At 41.9% G+C, this 26,080-nt stretch overlaps 2 protein-coding genes across 2 annotated transcripts in view; one reads left to right on the forward strand and one right to left on the reverse strand.

The window, feature by feature from the left end:
- Positions 1-26,080, forward strand: part of LOC119976524 (golgin subfamily A member 4-like) — a 1,176,663-nt gene that overhangs the window by 1,015,460 nt on the left and 135,123 nt on the right. Inside the window, exons 161-172 of the mRNA XM_038817077.1 lie at positions 6,015-6,041; positions 7,492-7,527; positions 9,428-9,454; positions 10,936-10,971; positions 11,554-11,580; positions 11,750-11,776; positions 13,965-13,991; positions 16,283-16,318; positions 16,714-16,740; positions 18,835-18,861; positions 19,292-19,327; positions 21,527-21,553. Of these exons, the coding sequence (XP_038673005.1) occupies positions 6,015-6,041; positions 7,492-7,527; positions 9,428-9,454; positions 10,936-10,971; positions 11,554-11,580; positions 11,750-11,776; positions 13,965-13,991; positions 16,283-16,318; positions 16,714-16,740; positions 18,835-18,861; positions 19,292-19,327; positions 21,527-21,553 (360 nt within the window). The remainder of the gene's footprint in view (positions 1-6,014; positions 6,042-7,491; positions 7,528-9,427; positions 9,455-10,935; positions 10,972-11,553; positions 11,581-11,749; positions 11,777-13,964; positions 13,992-16,282; positions 16,319-16,713; positions 16,741-18,834; positions 18,862-19,291; positions 19,328-21,526; positions 21,554-26,080) is intronic.
- On the reverse strand, positions 926-2,647 carry LOC119975989 (DNA ligase 1-like). The gene is made up of 2 exons (XM_038816002.1): positions 1,937-2,647; positions 926-991 (listed from the first exon to the last, which is right to left on the reverse strand). Exons 1-2 carry the CDS (start codon positions 2,591-2,593, stop codon positions 959-961), a joined length of 690 nt encoding a protein of 229 aa, XP_038671930.1. The 5' UTR covers positions 2,594-2,647; the 3' UTR covers positions 926-958.

A 26,080-nucleotide genomic window follows, 5' to 3' on the forward strand; every position in this document is an offset into this window, starting at 1 on the left:
CATTTCTCTTGTATTTCAGGTGCCTGTCCTTCATCAAATATCATTGTACTATGTAATTCTGTTCTCGGCCACTTGGCTTGTGGAACCCAAGTGTCTATAAGTTTTCCCCAGACTGTCCAGATCTGTTTTTTAATTTGTTCCTCTATATCTCCCAGCCAATATACATTAACCCCTTCCTTTCCTGGTACCTCAAGTGAATACATTCCCATCAAATCAATTCCTTGTTCGGTACATTCTAATTTCAGTCCCAGACCTAGGATTGCGTCCCTTCCCAATAGATTTAAAGGAGTTTTATCATATACTAAAATAGGTACATGGGTAGTTTTATTTCCAATGGTAATAGGCACCGGCATCGTCATTTGAGCTAGTGTTATTTTCCCCGAGAACCCCACAGTTTTTACAAACCGGTTTGACAATGGTAGGTGATCCGCATATTTCGTTTGTATGCACGTACAGGTGGCACCGGTGTCTATCATCATGGGGACCTCGATCCCGCCTACTCTAGCATTAACTATAGGTTCCTGCTCTGCGGTTTCTGTTATTTATACGTACTGTCCTACCATTTCGGGGTTCTCTGGGCCTCTCTATGCGAAACTCTGATGGTTCCCCGGCCCTTGAAACATCGGGACGCTGTTCGGCGACCCTTGGATCAGCTGTTGGCCTGCCTGTTGCTGGTTTTCTCCCTGTCTGGTGGAATTCCGCGGGCAATTCCTTTTTATGTGACCTGTCTCCCCGCACCCCCAGCACACACCTGGAGGGCCAGGCAGTGGTCCCTGTCTCGGAGTTTGATAATTAACCTGTCCCTGTCCTCTCTGATTCTGAAAGGGTGGCCTACCACCTCCCTGTCCTTTCCCATTTTTATTCCAGTCAGTCTGATTTTGTAGGGCGTATCGGTTTTGATAATTTAGGCTGTGGGCTTCTGGGTTTATGGGCAGTGGGAAGGCAGAAATGTTATAGGTTACGATGGGCTGGCCTCCATCTCCGCTTCCCCCTATTGTTAGTGCAGGTATTTCCCCTGGCTTCTGTTCCACCATCATCGGTGCTATTTTTCTGGGTGTGAGATCTTCTTTTGCCTTTAGCTTATCTTTGTTTTTGATCTCCTCCAATTGTGCCTGAAGGAGTTTACGTTGTATCTCCTTCAGCTGTTTGTCTGCATTCTTTTCATCTTTGCGATGTCTTTCTACTGCATGGGCAACATAATCCACAAACTCCCGGTAACCTTTTGAGTCCAAGCCCACTACATCCTCCAGTTTTGTTTTAGCTGAGACTGGCAGGCCCTCTAGAATTGCAGCCCGGAACATGGAGTTGGTCAGCGGGTCTGTTAGAATGTCCCTCTCCGTGTCCCTTTTCCACCTTTTTAATTGATTTTCCACATACACAGCTGCATTCTCCTCCTCTCCCAGTGGCTCTCCCCTTAGGGTTTTACATCCATTCGATTGGGGTACATATTCCTTAGTGCCTGCCATATGTCTTGTCGGTACGGGTCCATTAGTGTCCCGTCTACGTTTGGGTCATGAGCTGCGGTCTGGATGCCGGCACGTCTCATTACTTCTGCCATTTGGTCCATTCCTAGCACTTTTGTCAGGAGAGCTTTGATGTCACCCAGTGCCATCCTTTTTCCCACCATTCCTGCTTCCAACTGTCCAATCCACCTTCCAGCCCCATCCAAAATATTGGGTAGTTCATTAATTAGATTAGGCAAATCCTGACCTGACCAAGGGATATACTGTGCTCTGCCACCTTTCAGAATCACCGGGAACACCTTTTTCTTTCTTTTTTCCACCTCTGGAAACTTTACAGTTTGGTGTCTTACCCGCGTCGATTTTCTTTGTTCTCCTAACACTGATTGTCCCCCTTCGCTGTCACTACTTTCTCCTGTCTCTCCTTCCGTCTCTTCCTCGACTCTTACTGGGTGCTTCCACGTCCATACATCCCCCTTTTCTCGTCTTTCTGCCTCTTTGCGCCTTTTCCCACATGTTTCCTCTATGCTTCTTCTTCTTTCTCTTTCCTTTCTGCTGGCTTTGACCCTCTTTCCTTCTATTTTTCCCTGTGACGCCTCACTTTCACCCTCGCAAGGATCAGGACTTGTTTTTCCCTCATCTTTTCTTCTATCATTCTTTCCCTCCTCTTCTCGTTCCTTTTCCTTTTCCATTCCCTTTTTTGCCCATTCCAAAAGGTCTATTACATTTACTTCGTCCTGCAACTGCTTTCTCCTTCGGCTTAACTCATCCAACTCCTCTTCTGTTTTCCTCGTCTCTTCCTCTACACCTTGTTTCTTTTCTAGCTCCCTTTGTTCCCAATCCTCCGTCGTCATCTGTTTTGTATCAAATGCTCCCTCAAAATTCATCGTGCCTGATATAACTGGGTACAGTCCCGTGGAACCCTGTTCCTCTGAGTATGGGGGCGGGGCTACATTTGGATCTTCTAATTTTGCTTTTTCCTGAAGTTGCACTGGCATTTGCATCCATATTTCCCTCCATGCCCTTCTCCTTTCTTTCCCTTCCTTTTCAAACAATGCCAGTATCTCTAGTTCCTTTTCTCGCTTCTCCTTTCTTTTCTTAGATTTATCTTTTATTTTGTAGTTCTTTATCATTCCCTTCTGGTCCTCACATCTCTCTACGCACCATGTGCCTTCCTCCGGCCACGGTGTATTAGTTTTACTTGTTCTTTTGGCCCATTTTTTAGAAACGTGTTCTATGTCTCCCCTGAGGGCTGGGAATTTATCCCCTAATGTTTCCACTGGTGTTTTAATTTGGTGTGCCATTACTTGTCTTTTCGGATTACTGTCACAATTTTTATCACTTAATCCGTCAGAGTTAGGTGTCACAGTGATTATTACTTGCTGTGTCGTTTTTCCGTGTTCAGTCCCCTGTTTACCTTTCTCTTGGGTGTCCCTTAACAATATCTGTAATTCTAACCGGGGTCTCGATATCCACTTCCCCGTAGTCCCCTGTCCCGGCTTTATCTTCCTTTCCCGGGCTAGAGGGTAGTAGGTTTTTACGTGCTCGTCTATGTCTATAGAAACCCTATATCGATCAGATTCCTTTATTAATTTCCCTAGAGTTTCCAAGTTTATTTCGTCTATCCAATTCCTATCGGCTATTCTTTCCCACTTTACATACGGCCACTCGTTCTCTACCTCTTTTAAGTTAGTTATATGTGTAATTTCTCCCCAATCCAGTGTTGCTTCCGTTTTTGTTATTTTCCTTTCTTAATTCCCTGACTAATCTTCCTTCCCAATCGATTATACCACTCTTTCCGCTAGGCGGTTTTGTCAGTGTGACCTTTCCACGTTGTTAGTTATTACCCTACCTGTGTTCCGACTCTCCTTATTTCTGTCCTCCACGCTGCTGTCTCAGACCAGTTTGTTCAAATTGGTCTTTTACTTTCTCTATTCTAGCTGTTAATCCCCCCCCCCCTCCGGGGTTAGGTTCCCCTCCTATGCTTTTGACTACCGTATTAGGTCAGAGAGTGATCTCTCACTGATCTCTCTCCCTCTCGGCTGACGTCCGTTACCCGAGGTCCTGGGTAGGTTTGGACTGGCAGATTTTTCCCACACTTACTCTCTTCTGGGCAAGTCGTATCCTGGAAAAACCCGCTCCAAACCGGTTGACTTAACCTAATTGCATTACCTTAGCGTTCGGCCTTTTTCTCGTCTCCCTTTTTACCCACTCACAGACAATACAGTATTCACAGTGCACTTTTGCATGCAAAACTCTACTCTTCAGATCAGACTCAGTCTCTCAAAACTATTTTACCCAATTTGGTTTTAGTCACGCAGGATATCTTTGTGGTTGGGGAGATTCAAGACCAGCAAAGAGCTGAGTGCGCCGGGCCTCGAGATCCCTTTTCTGACAACAAGGATTTACGTGCAATACAAATCTGCTTACCTTGCTGTCAGAATGCCGGCTTTGGGATGTCCAGCCCTGGTCGGACCTTCGCCTCCGCCACTCCTTCCAGATGCTTTTCTGGGCGATCTCTCACCAACCCTGCTCTCGCAGCGCCAATTTTGTCGTGGTTCCCCAGGACGACAATTTGTTTGTACCTATTCAAATATTAAAACACAGAGAGTCTGAGGAGCGATCTTCCAAGCAGTGAACTTTATTTTCCTTAGCATGAGAAAAACAAAGCTGAGATTGTCCGGAGCAATCTAAAAAAGCTTCAGGGCTTACCGCCTTTTATGTACATTTTAACTCCATGATTCAACCTCTTATCTTAATTTACAGCCCTCTTATCTTGCTTTCCTTACTTTGGCCACCACTGTTTATAGTGAGCCTCTATCTGTCTCAGTCAAGACTGGTCGTTTCTCTCTCTGCTTCGTCAACCATGGTAGCCATAAGTCAGTCCTTATCTCGTCTCTGTAAACTTTCCTGCTTGTTGAACCAAGTGTGGTTTTTGCTGACCAAGGCCGAATGTATACAAAAACAGGCTTCCTTCATTCCTGTCTTTTTATGGCCCTTATTTATGGCCAACCATTTTAGTTAAGCCCTGAGCCGTGTTCATTGTTTTCCCAAGTGACTGTTGTATTTTAAATGTTAGGTAAAGCTATACTCTTTTTCTGGGTCTTCTGCTTTAATCATATTAACTATACTTGATTACATTAGCTATACTTGATTACCTTAGCTATACTTGATTACATTAGCTATACTTGATTACATTAGGTCACACAAAGTTACCCTGGGTTACACACTCATCTCAATACTCACCTAAATCTACTTTATCATTTCACTAAAACCTATGATTCTAAACTTGGTACCTAACTCATACAATATCCAGTACAAATTCCCTTACAATATCTGTGTGGAACGGAGGACAGTTGCGACATCACGGGTATTCGGAAAACGACAGTTTTGCACGTCAGATGTCGGTTTGACGCGTTTGGTGCACATTGGTGGGAGGAATGTGTAGAACCTGGCTAAGATTTTGGCCATCAGGTGAGGCGGAGTTTTCAGACATCGCCAGAAGATCTGGCGCTGCTGAGTGTCAGTCGCCAGTGGTATGGGCAGTTCGGACATGAAAGGCGATTCGGACATTGGTGTTGGATCGTTGGACAACGGAAGCTGGTAATCGTACTTGGAAGAATTCGAAAAATATGGACGTCTTTTGAGCTTTTGCAGGTTGGGGAAAATTTTTGCAGTCATTGTTTCGCGGAGCTTTGTGTTTCGTTAGATTTGGGGGTTTAGAGCATCTGGGGCCGTGCCGAACGGGAGGGTGCAGACATCTGCAGTGAATGCGGATCTGACATAGAGAGGTGGGAAATGTTATATTGGGAAGACGCACTTCAGGCATGGATGAAGATGTGGGTGGCCACGGTGATGTGAGTATTCAGCCGAAGAAACTGGAGGATATGAGTGGAAGCAGACACGCGGTGAGCGGGGTTGGGGGGAGGGGTGGGCTTGGGTGGAGTAGAACCGTCTCATGTTGCTGCGCTTCCTGTCAAAAGGAATTGTTCGCCCAAGGAAATTTCAGTCAACGAATGTGAAAGCAACGACTTATTCAGAATCATGTGTTGATATGTGCGCTTTCTATTTAAATGCAATATTTAATGCGGCATACACTGCCAATGAATCGTACCTGATCAGGAAACGAAATGTCGTCAACAAAGCACTTTCTGAGATATTCGGACATATTCCCGGAAACGTGGTGTTCGAGCTGAATTTTTAGGATGATATTAGAGGGGTGTCCTCAATCTGCAAGACATGCTACGCTATGTTTTGTATAAGAGATATTTCCGAGAGTTTCAATGAAGTACCACATTCTTCCAACGTTCCCAACACTTAAGGGCACGATGTGAAGCGATGTATAATGTTCTGTCCTTTAATGTATTCAACCCTAATCTTGGACGACTGAATCAACGACGGAAGAATGCGCGGAGGGTTCCAGGAATGTGCTTCGCCCGACGGAAGTGTGAGTATATGTACTGCACCGGTACGCACGTGGGGATATATTTTGGTTACTTACGCGCACATGCAATGAATATTTGAAAGTTCAAGTTTAAACACATTCTCTTACAGAAATAAACTTGCATGAAAGAGATAAGCGTAAGACATTTTCCATGGGGTTATTTTGTGTATTTTTTTTCACGCAACACCTAACGTCGACATTCATACTAAGGTCATTTTTATCTTTGACAACTATTAATTAATTTCAGAGTTAGATATGTGCTGTGCTGCCGTAATTTTTAACTCAAAATTGTCGGTGCTTTGCAATTTTTGTTTCCACTGGTACCATATTGGATTCGGTGCTGCCGGGAATAAACAACCTGGAACAATGCCGTAAACAGCAAGAACTGCGCGTTGAGTGCTAAATATAACAGCCCGTGATCAGATTTAAGCATTGGTTGTTGTCAGCGCTTCATTCATTTTGCGGCCGATATCACGACTTGCATTTGTTGTCACGCGTTCAAGTCCTATATTCAACCACACCATACCACAAAAAGCCCGTACCGGCCAGCACTCCCGCGGAATGCTCCCTGCCCTTCCCACGACACACATATACGTACGCACACATACACATTCCTACTCTCCCTTTTATTTCTTCTGGCTCCTGTCTTTCTTGTGTCAACCTTGTACAAAAAGCAATATTTGTCTTTACTTGGAGCACTAAATTTCGAAGACTCGACACCAGACTGTTTCTCAAGCCATCTCATTTCCTCCACATGACGTCAAAAAATGAACAGAATCCGGTAAAAATCAGTATTGTAAACGATGTCTAACCCATCTTTCGATTCAACTCTCAGATAGGCAATATTTCTCGACTGATACTTACACTTCAGGCTTCCATTTTATTCATCTGCGAGTTCGTTATAATACTGACCAACACTATCTTAAATAAACAGACACAAATTCTTAGTTATAATTAGTACTCCTATCCCACCAAGCGGATTTATTGTGAAAAAGTTCATTGCTTTAAATTAATCTAAAGTCGCGCTTTCCATGACCTTCAAAATATTATATTGCATATGAGCGCAGAGTTCTGCCGGCTTTCATTGCACTATTTGTTACTGAATGCGTATTGCGTTCCTCAGCATTGCATCCAAAAGATGATAATCGTTATAATCCAAAATCGTTTATAAAAAGATGATTATTTCCCGTCTCAATTTGACGCGAGGAACACTTTGTTCCGTCAATAACAGCTTAACTGGTCTTAATTTTTGATTTGGCTATGAATATATTGATATAAATTTGCTTGATCTATATTTATTCTTTAGGTTGTTCAGCTTTTCTTCCTCCAATATAATTTGTGTGCAACATCTTAGTCACATTCTATCAAGGCGCGTTTTCCTTTAGTTTATTCTTTCCATCAATGGTTCACCACTGCCTCTTTCGTAAGTCAATGCCAGTTAAAGACAACGCACCGAATTTGCATGTCTCTATGTACAAAAATAACAACATCACGAGTGAAAAGCAGACAATTAAACAATAACATAATAAACAGTAAAGACACGATTAATGTTACGGGTACTTAAAACATATTTTTGTTACTTTTCAGAAATAGAAACTTTGAAAAATTCTCTTGATGAAAAGGGTGAGTGAAATTTTAAATCGGCCAATATTGTACTTGGATAAGGTGCATTAATGTGGAAATACCGGCGTTGTACTGGGGTGAGCAGAGTAAGATGTCTTACAACACCAGGTTGGAGTACAACATGTTTGTTTCAAAGCATTTGCTTTCCCAGCACTGCTCCTTCCTCAGGTGGATGAAGAGGTATGTTTCAGAAACATATATATATAGACAAATTCAAAAATGCAAAACAATGCTTTGAATGCGAGCATTTGCAGGTAATTGTCTTCAGATCCAGAGAAAGGGGTAACCCCAGGTTAAAGATGTTCGAATTGTCTCAAGCCAGGACAGTTGGTAGGATTTTGCAATCCCAGGCCAGATGGCGGGGGATAAATGTAATGCGAAATTAATCGAAGATCACGGTTGAGGCCGGACACATATGTACAGAACTTGCCTATAAGTTTCTGCTTGGCGATTTTGTGTTGTCGCGCGTCCAGAAAGTCGCCTTGGAGAACGCTTAACGGAGATCAGAGGCTGAATACCATTGACTGCTGAAGTGTTCCACGACTAAGAAACATGCACAATATTATCCGTCTTTTATTTTACTTTCATGACAGGTTGGACATCCTCAGTTTGTCATTGATATTGAATATACTTGGCAGACCCTTTCTTCATCAGTGGAGTATAAACTTGTTGGGAGTTATAAAATCACATGAAATGTCCAACACTTCATTTCACCAGATTCCTTTTAAGATATCACTGAAGTCATTATAAGCAGGTTCTGTCTTCACATATTATTGAAAGTTTCAGGCACCAGTAAAGACGCCAGTTCACAAATTTCGACTCACTGCCAAATTATATCATATTTTGATCCATCGGGCAGGTACGACCCTTGTTAAAAATTATTGATTTTGTCCTGCCTCATTCCAGAACCTGATCCAATATCAACATCCGGACGAAAATCTAAGATGCACTGTTCCAAATGCATGTTAAGCTGTCCCAAATACTTTTGCTCTCATTTTCGTTTTAGACTTTATCAATATGCTTCGTCAAATTAATATGAAGGTGAATGTCGCACGTGATAACTGCAGTAATGGTCTTCCAAACACATGTTATCTGTTGATATGTAGTTGACAATTATGTGTTGTTAGCGTTACAGGGACGTTAAATACGTCGACCACTATTCTATTTCCTCCGTTATCTCGTATCCCGGTCGAAGTTTTTTCGACATAGATATTATCTGAAACAAGGTTCTTTCTCACTGTTGTATTAACCAACTTCCTTTGCTCACAGCGCATCATGATGTCCATTTACATTCCCAGTGTTTATCCAAAATATCAGCTAACCTTGAATAATATGGTCGCCTTGCAAACGTGCCTGTATACATTTCATGTTCCCAAATTAATGCATTTATATTTGTACAGTTATTTTTTCACAATTTATACCGAATTCTGAGGACGGAGTTCGGACATTTTCAGAGCACAATACATTTATGGTTAATCTGTATATGACATGATAAGTAAATATTTGGGCACTTGCGATTGCAAGCGTAATAGTTTGGCATAAATATGAAAGGGGCATTTACATGAGAACAGGAAGCGTGGATCAAAGGGATGTGAGGTCTGCGTAGGGAGAAAATAATTCTTATATGCAGAGTTCCAAATTATTGAGATGAAACTGTGTTCGTTATGAAGGTATAAAAAAGGAGAATATTTTAATTAAAAAACTGCTAAACAAAGACTCAACCTGATTGATGTCCTTGCTCCAAACAATGCAGTAAAACAAACAGTTCGTAGTTTTCCGTATTGATCCTTCAGTCTATATTTTCACCATATGTTGTTTCAATGTTTATTGATTGATAACGTTTTACTTAAAATTGACATCTATGTTTCTGACATTATTGCCATGCATTCGTTCAACATAGACCGAACTCTGAATAAATATATGTCAGGCAAGTGAATTTGCCAAATTTAAATATTCCCTCGTTTGCTCACGGCTTTGTTAATGTGAAGCAACTCAGTATCACTTTTCCTCGAAATGCTAATAGAACTGACGAAGCAATATCTCTGCATACAGGTAACAAGTTGTAATGTTGTTCCAGATAAACTTTGAAAAAATATTTCCTGCAGTATAACAATTGGCGGCAAGGGCAAAATGATCCCGTTCGCGTCAGTTAAATCGGATTCGCGATCAAATAGTGGATACAGGAAACACGATGCATTTTACAGTAACAATCAGCTTAATTACAACATTTCGATAAATTCGACATGAAGTCTCGCCCTTCTCATTAAAGTGAGAATGAATCTCTTTATTATATCAACATCAGCACTTTGCCAATTCCTCATGCCATATTTAGAATGTGCATGGACATATCGCGCCAATGTACTGCCTTGCATATGGTGAAATATTTATTGAAAAAAAGTAGGAGCAGTACATTTCATTCTTACTCTCTGGATGTTATGATACTCGAATTTTAGTTTGCATGGTTTAGAAAAGGTAGTGATAATGATAGAATCAATGAAAAATTATAATGATAATTTCACAGGATTATTGCAAAAATTCCAATGAACCAGTGTCAGCTGGAGTTCTAGAATAGGCTTCACAGCTGATATTATGGTCCTAAAGCCGATCATCCAACACCAGGAGATGACGCAGCAAAAGGAAAAGTCAACAATTACGTGGAAAATATTTGGAGGTAATCTGGGAGAGACGGTAAACTTCGAAATTATTTGGGAAGAGTAAATCAGAGGTGCAAATTATCCATTATGTCTCTTCCACATGGGAGTCACAAGCCTTGGTGATGTGTCAGAAATCTAACCAGTATTCATAACAATTTGTTCTCATTACTTTAAGTTCTTCGTTCGATTCATTGTCGCGAATAGTGACTTTAAGAACATGGTTCTGCCATACATATACTTGAGAAATATTTCTGTAAATTTGGTAGCTCGATCAGTATAATTTCAGCGGCAATAGGATACTGTCTTGGCCAACTCTCCGCCTTAATCGTTTTGCAATAGTTTTGAATTATTCTTATGGCTGATTTCAACTGTTAACTCTCTCACTGAAGAGGACTTTTCTTCAGACGTAATGTTGGGGCGCAATTCATAAAAAGTCTTCAATTGAAAAGATTGATATTTCATGGAATCGTTTAAACATCATGTAATTTTATATTATGAACGATCTTCTGGCGCCCACAATACATTGCTAAAATAGACATTACAAAATAGACAAGCAATTTTATAGAACTTAGTGGAGTCCATCGTCTACATGCCTTGGACGTTGTTCTGCACCTATTGTGATTTGTATAGATCTTTGCTCAAGAAGACAAACATTTTGGGGGAAATAACTAAAAAATAATAGTCATGGTTAATAAATCATTGTGCGGTTGATTTGACTTCGTACTTTCGCAGACAAATTGGATTTGTGTTTCAGAATTAAAACAAGTCAATCAAGCTTTGATTGGTGCAGGTAAATACAATTTTCATTGAATTTATTCTTGTTTATTTCTAGTACTCAATTCCTTTTCTGGCCAATGTAGGGACAATTTTCAGTGGTGAGTTCGCAGACCAGACATATCTTGTGCTTTGAGGCTGGGGCACAGGCAGACACGTGTAAAATGTGCAACTCAACAAGGACAGCAGCCTGAAGCCGGGAGCGAATCAGGATCCTCTACGCCATGAAGCAGCACTGATAATCATTGCGGTACTGAATTTATTAAATTGGTTTGGAAAGCAAAGCAACACGGGGAGGCATACTTCCTTCACAATCATTCATGCCCGTGGAATCTAATAATCTGCTTCTTGGACAATACTGATTAGCTTCTATTGTAACAGTACAAGACAGAATTTTTTATATCGTTAATCCTACGTGAACAAATAATATTATCGACTCGTGCATCCAATACTTGTCAGAAGCTTTCTAATATGTTGAATGGCAAATTTGTTTTTCCAAAATAATTTTACAATGTGTTGCTTGAAACAATTATAATCAGTACCCGGCCTATGCGCAGCTTGAATAGTTAATAATAACAAAATGAATATTTAAATCCAGAGTCAGAACTAATGAAGAAGGAATCAGGTAATGTATGTTGTCACCGGTTGTGCTATACATAAAGAATTTTCCGCCAAATTGCAGTATGTAAATTCGTAACTCTAATATACGATATTTGAATTCGCTGAAGTGTCATTTCAAATTATAACCTTGCTGAATATATCCTGATGGAAAATTTTTGAACAATTATCTTCAGATTTCTTTGCCCGTATTAAAATAAATGGTGAGTAACCATGACAAAATGCCGGTGAGAACAGAAAATAATTCATAATGTTGGTCGGTTCACCAATTCTACATTCAGTGATGTTTACCTGGAATTGATTTAAATAAAAAACATGTTATGATATTTGTGTGATGACCAGAAGAACCAAACAAAAGCTCTGCTGGTTGCACATTTATCTTAGACCATGTTAGTTATTAATTAGTTCACAGCTTTAGCTGAAACAATGTATTAAGACGAATTAATGTCTTATAAATATGAACTTCATCCAGCCGTTTTCGCTGCTACGCTGGTGTTTGCCCAGGGGAAATCTTATTGACATTTGGCAACGCAAAGTACCATCCCACCGCCAGTGAAGACTCGCGCCCCACATTAAATGCGAGGAATTTAGTATCTCATGCAAGTTAATAGTCTTTGAGTTTATGTAGTTGTACATCAGAGGAGAATATGAGAATGAAAAGTATCGGGGAGGAATAGGACGCATTAGGAGTTGGAGGGACTCGTGGTTCAGACACAGTATGAGTAAAGATATGGTCATATGTGGGGGGGGGGGGGGAACGGCGGGTACGCTATCACGCGTATTCGTAAAACAATGGTTTGTGTCGTGATGCAGTGGTCTATTTTATTTTGATGTGGAGATGCCGGTGTTGGATTGGAGTAAGCACAGTAAGAAGTCTTACAACATCAGGTTAAAGTCCAGCAGGTTTGTTTCAAATCTCTAGCTTTCCAAGTACTGCACCTTCCTCAGGTGAATGAAGAGGTATAATTCACGCAAAGTCAAAGATGCAAGACAATGCTCTGAATGCGAGCATTTGCAGATAATTATTTCTTAACATATCCAGAGATATGGTAACCCCAAATTAAAGAGGTGTGAATTGCCTCAAACCAGGACAGTTGGTAAGATTTCAGCAACCCAGGCCAGATGGTGGGGCATGAATGTGTTGCGACGTGAATCCAAGGTCCCGGTTGAGGCCGTACTCATGAGTGCAGTACTTGGTTAGAATTTGCTGCTCGGCGATTTTACGTTGTCGTGCATCCTGAAGCCTGCCTTGCAGAACGCCCACCCGGAGATCAGAGGCGGAATGCCCTTGAATGCTGATGCGTTGTTGATTTTTTGGGGGGAGGTGGTTCGCACATCGGCGGTAGCGGTGTTTAGATCTGTGCTAAGGTTCTGTCGTCAGGTTGGCATGGGGTTTTCAGGTATCGGAACATCTGGTGCTGTGGAGGTTTGAGACGTCAGTGGAATGCAGAGTTCGGACATGAAAGGGGATTCGGTCATTGGATTTTGACAGTTGGACATCGGAAGCTGGGGATCGTATTTTGCAGTATTCGGACAAGAGGGCGTGTTTTTCAGTTTTGCAGTCTGGGTATGATCCTTCAGCTATATGTGGTTGGGGCCCTGGACACACGGCAGGTTTGGGTGTTCGGACATCTGGGGGTGGGGCGGGGCGTGCAGGAGGGTGGACACATCTGCAGTGAGAGCGGTTCGGAGATGACGAGGTGGGGAATTTGACACTGGAAAGATGCTCCTCAGGCAAGCATGGGAATAATGAGTGGGGGTTGGCAGTTACGGCCGTCGTTGGTGGAGGTGGAGGTTGGTGGTTTGGGTTTGGGTACAGTAAAACCGACTCATGTTGGCACGTTTCACCTCAGAACACAAGTAATTTCGCCCGTCGAAATTTCAGTCAGCGAATGAACGAATGACGATATATTCGGAATTCAGAATGGTGTGATGTCTGCGGTTTCTACATAAATGTAGTTAATGCGGCATCCTTTGACAATGAACTGTGCTTGATCAGGAAACGAAATATAGGCAACGAGGCACTTCTTGAGGTATTCGGACAGATTCCCGGAAAAGTGCTCCTGGACGTAGATTTTATGTTTAGTATTAGAGGGTTTTCTCATTCTGGAAGGCATGCTTTACTACGATTTCTATATATAGATTCAATGAGGAGCCATTCTTTCCGGGAGTTCCCAATGCTTAATGGCACGTTGTAAAGCGATGTATAATTTTGGGTCCTTTAATATATTCAACCCTTTACTCAGATGACAGAATCAATGTCGGAAGAATGCACGGACGGTTGATTTCAATGAAATATTGCACCACTCCCCACAGGTGACATTCTCTGGTTACGTACGGGCACATAACATGAACGTTTGAAAGTGCAAATGTAAACGTTTTCTCTTCCAGAAATTAACCTGCAGGAAAACCATATGCGTAAGACTTTTTTCCATGGGGTTATTTCGTATTTTGGTTGCCACAAAACCTAACGTCGCCGTCCACACGAATGATGAGTTTTCCTTTTAAATCTATTGATTATCCGGAGCATCACCGACGCTAATACGGCACTCAAGAGGAAAACAAATTGGAAAACACCGGCAATTTTACGTTCATAATTCTGGCAACACGGAACATTTCAGACTTTGAGATGATGGAATCATAGAATCATAGAACGTACAGCGCAGAAGGAGACCATTCGGCACATCGAGTCTGCACCGGTCCCTTGAAAAGAGCACCCTCCTTCAGTCCCACGACCCCACCCTATCCCCTTTATCCACATAACCCAGTAAACTTTTAAAACGTCTAAACGTTTGACACTATGGGCAATTTAGAATGGCCAATCCACCTAAGCTCTACACATTTGGAATGTGGGTTTCCTCTGGGTTCTCCGGTGTCCTCCCACAGTCCAAAGATGTGCGAATTAGGTGGATTGGTCATTCTAAATTGCCCTCAATGTCCAAAAACGTTAGCTGGGTTTATTGGGTTATGGGGCAAAGACAGATAGGGTGGAGGCGTGGACTTAAGAAGTATTGCTCTTTCCAAGGGTCGATGCAAACTCGATGAGCCGAATGGCACTGTAAATTATATGATTCTATGTTGCTGTGATGCCAGACATGGAAATGTCTGCTCTTCCATGCCACATTAGCGTTGGTGATGCGACAGATAAACACTACCGTTTATGAAACAATACCGTTAAGAGTGAATACTACCCGTTGATGGCTAAATGTAAGTGGACATGACCAGATTTTGGTAGGGGTTATTGTTGATACCTTTGTTCTTCATGCGGCCGAAGTCACTACTTGCAATTGTCCTCCCTTGTTCAAGTCCTATATTCAGCCACACCATCCCACGAACTGCCCCCATACCGCAATACCGCTCCCGTAATACACTCGCCTGCACTTACTTCGGCATTTCGGACATACAAGAACATAATCACCACCTACTCGCCTTTAATTATCTTTATCCTGTCATTATTGTTTAAAATAAGTCCAAAAGTAAATATTGCCTTACTTGCAGCCCTGAATTTCGAAGCCCCAACACCATGCAGTTTCTTAAGCCGTGTCAGCAGCTCAAAATACCGTCAAATAATGAACAAAATCGGGCAACAAATCACGCTGGAGTCCTGTAAACGATGTCTGACCCAACTTTCAATTCAACTGCCAGGACGATAATATTTCCTGACAGCTACTTGCATTGTAGTGTTCCATTTTATTCCACTGTCAGTTCGTGTTCATATTGACCACACGGTCTTCAAGAAACAGAAACAAATTCGTAGCGATAATAGTACTCGTATCCCACACAGTGGATTGATGTTAAAAATTAATTATTTTAAATGTTATGGAATGCCGCGCTTTCCATCCCCTGCAAGTTATTTACATTTGCATATGAGCGCCGGGTTCTGATGGCGCATTTGCAATATTTGTTTCTGAATACATCTTGCGTTCCTAAGCATTACATCCAACAGTCAGAAATCGTTTCTGAACGAATCATTAATTCGCATCTCAGTTTGTCGCCTGGAACTCTATCAGATTAGGCAAAAACAGCAATACTGGTCATCATTGTTTATTTGGCTATGAATGTATTCACATAAATTTGCTTGATCTATATTTATTCTTCAGGTCATCAGCTTTGTTTTTCTCCAATACAATTCAGGCACAATATCTTAGTCATATTGCAGTGGTTATCACAATTGCTTCACAGCTCCAGGGTCCCAAGTTTGATTCCCCGCTGGGCCACTGTCTGTGTGGAGTCTGCACGTTCTCGCCGTGTGTGCGTGGGTTTCCTCCGGGTGCTCCGGTTTCCTCCCTACAGTCCAAAGATGTGCAGGTTAGGTGGATTGGCCATGATAAATTGCCCTTAGTGTCCAAAATTGCCCTCAGTGTTGGGTGGGGTTACTGGGTTATGGGGATAGGGTGGAGGTGCGGGTTAGGGTAGGGTGCTCTTTCCAAGAGCCGGTGCAGACTCGATGGGCCAAATGGCCTCCTTCTGCACTGTGAATTCTATCTATATTCTATCAGGGTGCTTCGTCTTTTGGAGTATTCTTCCTTTCCGAAGATTCACCACTGTCTCTTTCGTCAGGCAATGCCAGTTGAAGACAATGTTCCGAATGTGAATGCCTATGAACAACATGCAACAACATCAACGAAGAGCAGACAATTATAAAAAATGATGCTGAACCAGAAATAAATGAGTAAAGTTACGGCTACTTAAAACATATTCCTTTTCAGAAATAGAAACTTTGAAAAATCGACTTGATGAAAAAGGTTAGCGGAATTTTAAATGAACAATGTTGTACACAGTTAAGATGCATTATATTATTTTTCCCCAATTACAATTGTTTGGAGTTAGATTTAGTTATGTGGGGAAAATAAAATCCAATGTGTTTCTTCATCAATTTGCTGGTGAAAATTTGACACTGAAAGTTATAACTTGTAACCTCGATAAAAGGCGAAAGAAACAAACGACAAACCTGCAGTTGAAATGCATTTCAGAATGTATCGCTTATTATATCGGGCAGTTATTTTTCTGAACAATATGTTTCGCTATTTGTCTCATCTACAAATTTCTGAGTTTAATGAAATTAACCCAATCAAGCAATTAGGAGAAAACATCATAATTTGACATCTACTCTGCTCATGATGTTTTTTTAACGTTTCAGCGAAATGCGAGGTGGAACAAACCTTAGGTAAACATGAATGACTCAGTGCTTTGCATGTCTAGTATCGGTATGAAAAAAACTCTCTTTTATTGCGGCAAAATAATGATAATATATGACTGAGGAAACTATGGCCTCCATGTGATGGCACGACTGGGGAGGTGATGAATGATACTCAAACCGTTGCATCAAATGGATTGATCACTCTGCGTAAAACACTGCTTAAGCACAGTAAGGAGGTGAATCAAACGTAAAGAATCTACTGAAATATTGTAACATTAATTTCAATGGACATGCTACCAAATTGTTTCCTGGCACAATGCAACACCTTTCGAAACGTACCTGATCGGTAGGGCCCATTCTTTCATTCTAAGAATGGTTTTATTTTCCTTACCTTTAGGTTCAGGAAACATTATTTGAATCGCGCACCTGCCCTGAATGGCAAGCTTTCCATTTCGCTCCCAATAGAAATAGGTAATGTTTAAAATACTTATCTGCCTTCCTTTTGTACTCCCGGTAGATCAGATCACAGATAATTACCTTCGTTTAGTTACCTGACTAAGTAGAGCTGTTGGTATGGTGCAGTGGTCGACCCATCATATTTACTAATACTTGTTCTGTTTCTTAAAACTCGTGACCGAGAACCATCACATTTTTCATCTATCATCAGGGTTATGTCATTCTATGGCTACAGTGTACGTCAGAAATCGGACACGTTTTAAGTGAGGGGTGCGAGGTTTAATGGGGATTTGAGGATTTTTGGCAGGGTGGTGGTGGTCCGTAATGCACTGCGTGGGAGGGTGGAAGAGGCGAAATACATCCTTTGAAAAGTACCTGGAACTGGCTGCACGTGGCGCAGTGGTTAGCACTGGGCCGACGGCGCTGAGGATCCAGGTTTCAGTCGCAGCCCTGGGCCTCTGCCCGTATGGAGTTTGCACATTCTCACCGGGACTGCGTGGATTTCATCCCACAACCCAAAAATGTGCAGGTTAGGTGGATTGGCCACGGTAAATTGCTCCTTAATTGAAAAACAATAGCTGGCGATTCAAAATTTATTAAAAAGTACCTGGCTGAGTACTTGCGACTCAATAGCATATTAGGCTCTGGTTCACGACATGGGAAGGGGAATTATGGGGGTAGGTTCGTGCCTTTGCTGCGTCTGCTCTGACTCGATATGTCGAAGGGCCAATTCATCACTGTCGCATTCTGTGATTCTATCAAAGAGATTTGCTTGTTTCTACATGCATCCAATTCTGAATGCAATGCTTGTTGACTCAGGAACTATTCATTGTTCTGGATTCAACACAGTTTTTGTAAAACAACAATGCGCTCAATTTGGTTTAGTTTCAGAGAATCGCGGCAGTACAGGTAGAGGCTAGTCTGCGTTGACCATCCAAAAGAGCATCCTTCCGAAACTCAATTTCCCGCCCTATCTAAGTAACGTAGATCAAACAGTGCAGAAGGAGGCCATCCAGCCCATCGAGTTCGCACCCATCCATTTCAGCCCTCACTTCCAACCTGTCCCCATAACCCACAACCCCTCCTAAGCTCTTTGGACATTAAGGGCAATTTGGCATGGCCAAACAACCTAATCTGCATGTCTTTGGACTGTGGGAGTAAAACGGAGCACACGGAGAACCCACACAGACACAGGGAGAACGTGCAGACTCCGCACAGACAGTGAACCAGCGGGGAATCTAACCTGGGACCTTGGCACTGTGAAGACACAGTGAAATCCACTTGTGCTACAGTGCTGCCCCAGAACCTGAAATCAATTTTGGCCACTGAGTGCAATCTTGCATATAGAATCAATCTGACCTGCACACCTATGGACAGTTGCTGTTATATACCAAATTGCTTGCGAGAAAGACACAAATGTCTGCAGTTTTGGTGCAGCTACAAAATCCTATTACATTTATATTAAACATGTGGGAAAACAAAATTTTACCCAGGATTTACAAACATTCCACTTGTCAGGTGTTGTGCCTCTCTAATGGATTTTCTCCTGTTCAGTGTTGGAAGATCGGGCATTTTTGTTTTTTGAGTATTTTCGTATTTTTGCGTTTTTAGTTGTGTAGGCGTTTCTTCTTCACATAATTACACTCATCGATCTTTATCTTACAGCGGAAGAGCTCAAGAAAGCAGAGGAAGGTGAATCATTTGAACATACATGGCATATGAATTTTCACAAAAATAAATTTTAGCCCCGGGAAGCTTATCCTTAATGAACAAGGCAAGAAGGACAGTCTTTTAGTTGCTCTCCTGATTTTTTTTATTGACCTGCAATATTTGAATAAATGTCAATGTTTTGCAACAATTAAATCGCGAGTGAAATCTAAGCATTTTATTGCGCCCCGACCTGGCTGAGGACCATAAGCATTGGGTAATTATTTGCAGTCAAGAAGCTAGCAAATTAGTAAATCACTGCCGGTACCACATTGGAAAGTTTCATATCATATCCAATTCTGGGCCAGTTATAAAGTTTGATCTTTATACCAAACACACTTTCCATTATGTTGTCAATAGATCCGAACACATATTTCAACTGTGACCCAATTGTATTTCCTCGTCCTTTTTAAAGAAATAAAGAAACTCAATGAAATTCTCGTGGATAAAGGTGAGAGTGAAAGTCGAACGTTTATTGCTGCATCAAGGACCTAACGCTGACGCTCGCCAATGGCAAGCTCATTAATTGAGTGAACGACTCCAGACACCCAAGAATGCAGTCGCGACATATATCAAGCCTCTATTTCGTTCGTACGAATAATGGACTCCAGTGCATGCCAAAATTTGTGAAATGAGCCGTCCGGAAAATATGAACGTGAGGAAGGGGTCAAATGATCGCCCTGGGGTATGGAATACGTGCGGTATTTGATAGATTACCGAGACGCTCGTAGGCGGCAAAGTAGATTGTTGAAAAAAGTTAATCAATTAGAGATGCATGACACAAATAATCGGTTTCGATTTTGAAGCATACTACGTCGTCTTTGTTGGGGAACTTTGAGCTAAGGTTACATAGCTAATACATATACCAAGGACTTGCAGGATCAGTCAGCTGCAGAACAATAGGAACATAAACATACAAATAGAAGTAGGGCGTTCGGCCACCCATGCGGTTCCTCCATTGAATACGATCATTGCTGATATGACGATGATTTTAACATCAACCCCCGTTCCTACCAATCCCTGAAGTGATCAATCATTCTTCAATCTAAAATATGCATAACACAGTATACGATTACATTATGTAATAATATTCACATTGCATATCTGTATAGAAAATTCCAATGACAAATTAAAAACAACAAAGGAGGGAAATTCGCCTCACTTCTGCGTTATCACCCCCCACTTTTAGTACCAGGTTTAACTACACAATAGAAGGACCGATATCACTGCTAATCGCTTCCAAATCCATTCCGAATCTTAAATTTCTCACGAGCGAAAAATAATTTCAGAAATAACAGTGTATTATCGCTCAAACTGCTCTAACTTGCCTCGTAAGATAACAGCCCATGCCAAATATTAGGCGAGTGAATCTGCCCTGCACTGCTTTAAAACGAAGCGTGCCCCTTCTAGCCTATGCTGACCAAGTTTGTACAAACGTCCCGCAAATATGAGCTGCGTTTATCGAGCAGAACATTTTTCATGTGTAATGCATGCCAACATTTCGATTAGCTTTCATATTTCTTGTTATATCTGCATGCTGACCTCTCCTGACTCATGAACATGAACACGGCCTCACTTTTATTTGTAGCTCTTTACAGCCTTTGTAATTTAATAGCATTCTGCATTTAATTTATTCCAGGTGAAATTAACAAACATACCTGTCGCCCCTACAATACACCTGTCTTCATTTTACCTACTCGTCTAATCTATCAAACAGTCTGCAGACTATCCATCCTCATCACAATTTTTATTTGTGCATACAGACGTACTTTTTATATTGCTTACTACTCTGCCACCATACTCCATTTCATCCCGTGTAATTACACTTTCAGTAATTATCGATTGATTTTCTGAAAGTATTCGTCTGATTTTGCAAATGTGTGATGTGCACGGTATAATGAGTCCATTATACTACTGTGATGGCACTTGGAACTTCCTTAGATAGCCAGTGATATAGAATCTGCCTGGCAGTACATTTTATATTTGTTGGGAGTAATGAAATCGAATTAAATGTCCGACACTTCATTTTCACCAGATTCCTTTTTGTCTATCTCTGCAGTCATTATGCATCAGATAACATTGAATAAGTAGGTCTCCTTACAAACGCGCCTGTAAATGACAGGTTACCAACAATCATGTATTTATATTTGTATAGTTTTTTTCCTTCAACGGGGAACAAATGCTGAGTGCGGAATAAGGACATTTTCAGAGAACAGCATATTTCTCTTAATTAGTATCTAACATGATAAATGAATATTTGGCCACTTGAGATGTCAAGGGCAAAGTTTGGCATAAATATGAATGGAAAATGTACATGAGGAGAGGAAGCATGGATCAGAGGGATGTCAGCTCTGAGCAGGGAAATTAATCCATACAGGGAGTGTTTTAAATTATTGAGATGGAAATCTGTTCGTTATCAAGGTATAAAAAAGGGGATTTTTTTATTTGAAGGAACTACGAAACAAAAAGTCAAGCTGATTCGTACCTTGCTCCAATCAGTGCTATAAAATGGATAGTGTGAAGTTTTGCGCAATGGAACCTTCATCCTCTGTTTTTACGATATGTACTTTCAATGCTTATTAATTGAGAAAGTTTTACTTTAAATTGACATCTGTTTCTGACATTGTTGTAATTCATTCCTTGAACTTAGACCGAAATCTGAGTAAATATGTGACAGGCAAGTGCATTTGGCGAATTTCAATATTCCCTCATTTGCTCACGACTTAGTTTATGTGAATAAACCCAGTTTCACCTTTTCCTTGAAATGTTATGAGAACTCAAGAAGCAATATCTCTGCATACAGATAACCAGCTGTAATATTGCTCCAAATATGTTTTTAAATAAATACTTCCTTCAGTATCAGTGAAATTGCTTCGCGGCAAATGTACGAGAAAGTATAATTATAGATTGACATGATTATGGCGGAATTCTCAATGAACCATTGTCAGTTGGAGTAAATAGAACCAGATTTGCCTCAGGTCACAACGCCGAACATAGAACAGGTGGACCATACTCAGCAAAAATTAAAAATACTCAAATATTACGTGGTAAATCTTTCGTGGTAATCTGGTATAGATTTTAAACTTCGAAATTAATTGGGAAGAGTAAATCAGAGGTGTAAATAATCCTTTCTGTCTCGTGCAAAAGTTAATCAGAAGCATAGATAATGGTTGTGAAATCAAATAAGCATTTATAGAACATAGAGCATAGAACATAGAATGATACAGCGCAGTACAGGCCCATGGGCCCACGATATTGCACCGACATGGGAAGTCAAAAACTAAAGGCCATCTAACCTACACTATGCCAATACAATCCATATGCTTATCCAATAAACTTTTAAATGCCCTCAATGTTGGCGAGTTCACTACTGTTGCAGGTAGGGCATTCCATGGCCTCACGACTCTTTGCGTAAAAAACCTACCTCTGATCGGTCCTATATCTATACCCCTCAATTTAAGGCTATGTCCCCTCGTGCGAGCCACCTCCATCCGCGGGAGAAGACTCTCACTGTCCACCCTATCGAACCCACTGATAATTTTGTATGCATCTATTAAGTCACCTCTTAACCTTCTTCACTCTAACGAAAACTACCTCAAGTCCATCAGCCTTTCCTCATAAGATTTTCCCTCCATACCAGGCAACATCCTGGTAAATCTCCTCTACACCCGTTCCAAAGCTTCCACGTCCTTCCTATAATGAGGCGACCAGAACTGTACGCAATACTCCAAAGGCGCCCGTACCAGAGTTTTGTACAGCTGCAACATGACCTCAAGGCTCCGGATCTCAATCCCTCTACCAATAAAGGCCAACACACCATAGGCCTTCTTCACAACCCTATCAACCTGGGTGGCAACTTTCAGGGAGCTATGTACATGGACACCGAGATCCCTCTGCTCATCCACACTACCAAGAATTTTACCATTAGCCAAATATTCCGCATTCCTGTTATTCTTCCCAAAGTGAATCACCTCACACTTCTCTACATTAAACTCCATTTGCCACCTCTCAGCCCAGCTCTGCAGCTTATCTATGCCCCTCTGTAACCTGCAACATCCTTCCACACTGTCTACAACTCCACTGACTTTAGTATCGTCTTCAAATTTACTCACCCAACCTTCTGTGCTCTCCTCTAGTTCATTTATAAAAATGACAAACACCAACGGCCCCAGAACAGATCCTTGTGGTACGCCACTCGTAACTGAAATCGATTCTGAACATTTGCTATCAAACACCACCCTCTGTCTTCTTTCAACATGCAATTGCTGATCCACATCTCTAAATCACCCTCAATCACCAGCCTCCGTATTTTCTGCAATAGCCGACCATGGGGAACCTTATCAAATGCTTTTCTGAAATCAATATCCACCACATCAACTGCTCTACCCTCGTCTACCTGTTCAGTCACCTTCTCAAAGAACTCGATAAGGTTTGTGAGGCATGACCTACCCATCACAAAACCATGCTGACTATCCCTAATCATATTATTCCTATCTACATGATTATCAATCGTATCTCTTATAATCCTCTCCAAGACTTTACAACAGACGTGAGGCTCACCGGCCTATAGTTACCGGGGTTATCTCTACTCCCCTTCTTGAACAAAGGGACCACATTTGCTATCCTCCAGTCCTGTGGCACTATTCATGTAGCCAATGATGACATAAAAATCAAAGCCAAAGGCTCAGCAATCTCTTCCCTGGCTGCCAGAGAATCGAGGATAAATCCATTAGGCCCGGGACTATCAATTTTCACCTTATCCAGAATTGCCAACACTTCTTCCCTACGCACCTCAATGCCATCTAGTCGAATACCTGGGTCTCAGCATTCTCCTCCACAACATTATCTTTTTCCGAGTGAATACTGACGAAAATATTCATTTAGTATCTCGCTTATCTCCTCCGCATCCACACACAACTTCCCACCACTGTCCTTGACTGGCCCTACTCTTACCCTAGTCATTCTTTTATTCCTGACATACCTATAGAAAACTTTTGGGTTTTCCTTGATCCTACCTGCCAATGGCTTGTCATGTCCCCTCCTTGCTCGTCTTAGCTCTCTCTTTAGATCCTTCCTCGCTTCCTTGTAACTATCAAGCGCCCCAACTGAAACTTCACGCCTCATCTTCACATAGGCCTCCTTCTTCCTCTTAACAAGAGATTCCACTTCTTTGGTAAACCACGGTTCCCTCGCTTCTACCCCTTCCTCCCTGCTGACTGGTAATAATTATCAAGAACAGCAATAGCTGTTCCTTGAACAAGCTCCACATATCCAGTGTGCCCAACCCTTGCATCCTACTTCTCCAACCTACACATCCTAAGTCATGTCTAATGGCATCATAATTGCCATTCCCCAGCTATAACTCTTGCCCGCGGGGTATACTTATCCCTTTCCATCACTAATGTAAGGTCACCGAATTTGTGGTCACGGTCTCCAAAGTGCTCACCGGCCTCCAGATCTAACCACTGGCCTGGTTTCATTACCAAAACCAAATCCAATGTGGCCTCGCCTCTTGTTGGCCTGTCAACATATTGTGTTAGGAACCCACCTGCACACATTGTACAAAGAACGACCCATTTAAATGTACTCGAACTGTATCTTTTCCAGTCAGTAATTTGGAAAGTTAAAGTCTCCCATAACAACTACCTGTTGCTTTCGCTCTTTACTAGAGTCATCTTCGCCATCATTTCCTCTACATCCTTAGAACTATTAGGTGGCCTATAGTAAACCCCCAACAGGGTGACCTCTCCTTTCCTGTTTCTAACTTCAGCCCATACTACCTCTGAAGAAGAGTCCCCATCTCTCATCCTTTCTGCCACGTAATACTGTCCTTGACTGGCAGCGCCACACCTCCCCCCCTCTTTGCCCCCTTCTCTGAGCTTACTAAAACACCTAAACCCCGGAACCTGCAACAACCATTCCTGTCTCCTGCTCGCATCCATGTCTCTGAAATGGCCACACAATCGAAGTCCCAGGTACCAACCCATGCTGCCAGTTCCCCTACCTTATTTTGTATACTCCTGGCATTGAAGTAGAGACCACTTCAAACCACCTACTGAACACTGGCACCCTCCTGCGAAGTCAAATCTCTGCTCCTGACCTCTATACTCTCAATCTCCCGTACCCCAAAACTACAATCCAGATTTCCATGCCCCTGCTGAATTAGTTTAAACCCCCCCCCCCCCCCCCCCCTCCCCAAAGAGCACTTATAAATCTCCCCCCAGGCTATTGGTGCCCCCACAGGTTAAGATGTAGATCATCCTGTCTATAGAGGTCCCACCTTCCCCAGAAAGAGCCCCAGTTTATCCAGAATCTGAATCCCCTCCCGCCTGCACTATCCCTGTAGGCCACGTGTTTAATTGCTCTCTCTCTCCCTATTCCTCGTCTCACTATCACGTGGCACGGGCAACAACCCAGAGATAACAACTCTGTTTGTTCTCACTCTGAGCTTCCATCCTAGCTCCCTAAAGGCCTGTCTGACATCCTTGTTCCCTGTCCTACCTATGTCGTTAGTGCCAATGTGGACTACGACTTGGGGCTGCTCCCCCTCCCCCTTAAGGACCCGGAAAACACGATCCGAGACATCACGTACCCTTGCACCTGGGAGGCAACATACCGAACGTGAGTCTCTCTCGCTCCCACATAATCTCCGATCTGTGCCCCTGACTATTGAGTCCCCAATTACTAATGTTCTATTCCTTTCCCCCCTTCCCTTCTGAGCAACAGGGACAGACTCCGTGCCAGAGGCCCGTACCCATTCATGACTATTTTTTCTCATTACTGTCAGTTATCCGTTCGATTTATTGTCGCATTGTTGATCGTGAATACTGACTCTAAAACGCTATTTCTACCACAGGTATTCTTCAGAAATATTTCTGCAAATTTGTTTGTTCAGCAATATAATTTCAGCGGCTGAACTATAATGTCTTGGCCAACTTCCTCTCTAATCGTTTTTCAATTGTTTTGAATTGTTCATATGGCCATTTTCAACTGTTGTCCCCCACTTTGTTGCAGCCTTACTGTTGGGGCGCCTTTTAGAAATATCTTGAATTAGAAGCATTGGTAATGCATGCGGTCATTCAAACATCATGGAATTTTATATCGTAAACGATCTTCTGGCACCCACTTGCTATGTGCATAGCTCTTTGCTCCAATAGGAGAAACATTTTTCTTAAAGAAACAACAATAAAAAGACATGCAATGG

This window comes from Scyliorhinus canicula, chromosome 13, assembly GCF_902713615.1.
Source record: "Scyliorhinus canicula chromosome 13, sScyCan1.1, whole genome shotgun sequence".
NCBI classification, from domain to species: domain Eukaryota; kingdom Metazoa; phylum Chordata; class Chondrichthyes; order Carcharhiniformes; family Scyliorhinidae; genus Scyliorhinus; species Scyliorhinus canicula.

Bases quoted from the DNA above. Each gene is read 5' to 3' on its own strand.
- LOC119975989 (XM_038816002.1), bottom strand. From the start codon at position 2,593: ATGATAAAGAACTACAAAATAAAAGATAAATCTAAGAAAAGAAAGGAG. The intron at 992-1,936 runs GGGGATGTATGG...CACTAACAATAG, and splicing joins AGGCAGAAAGACGAGAAAAG to GGGGAAGCGGAGATGGAGGC.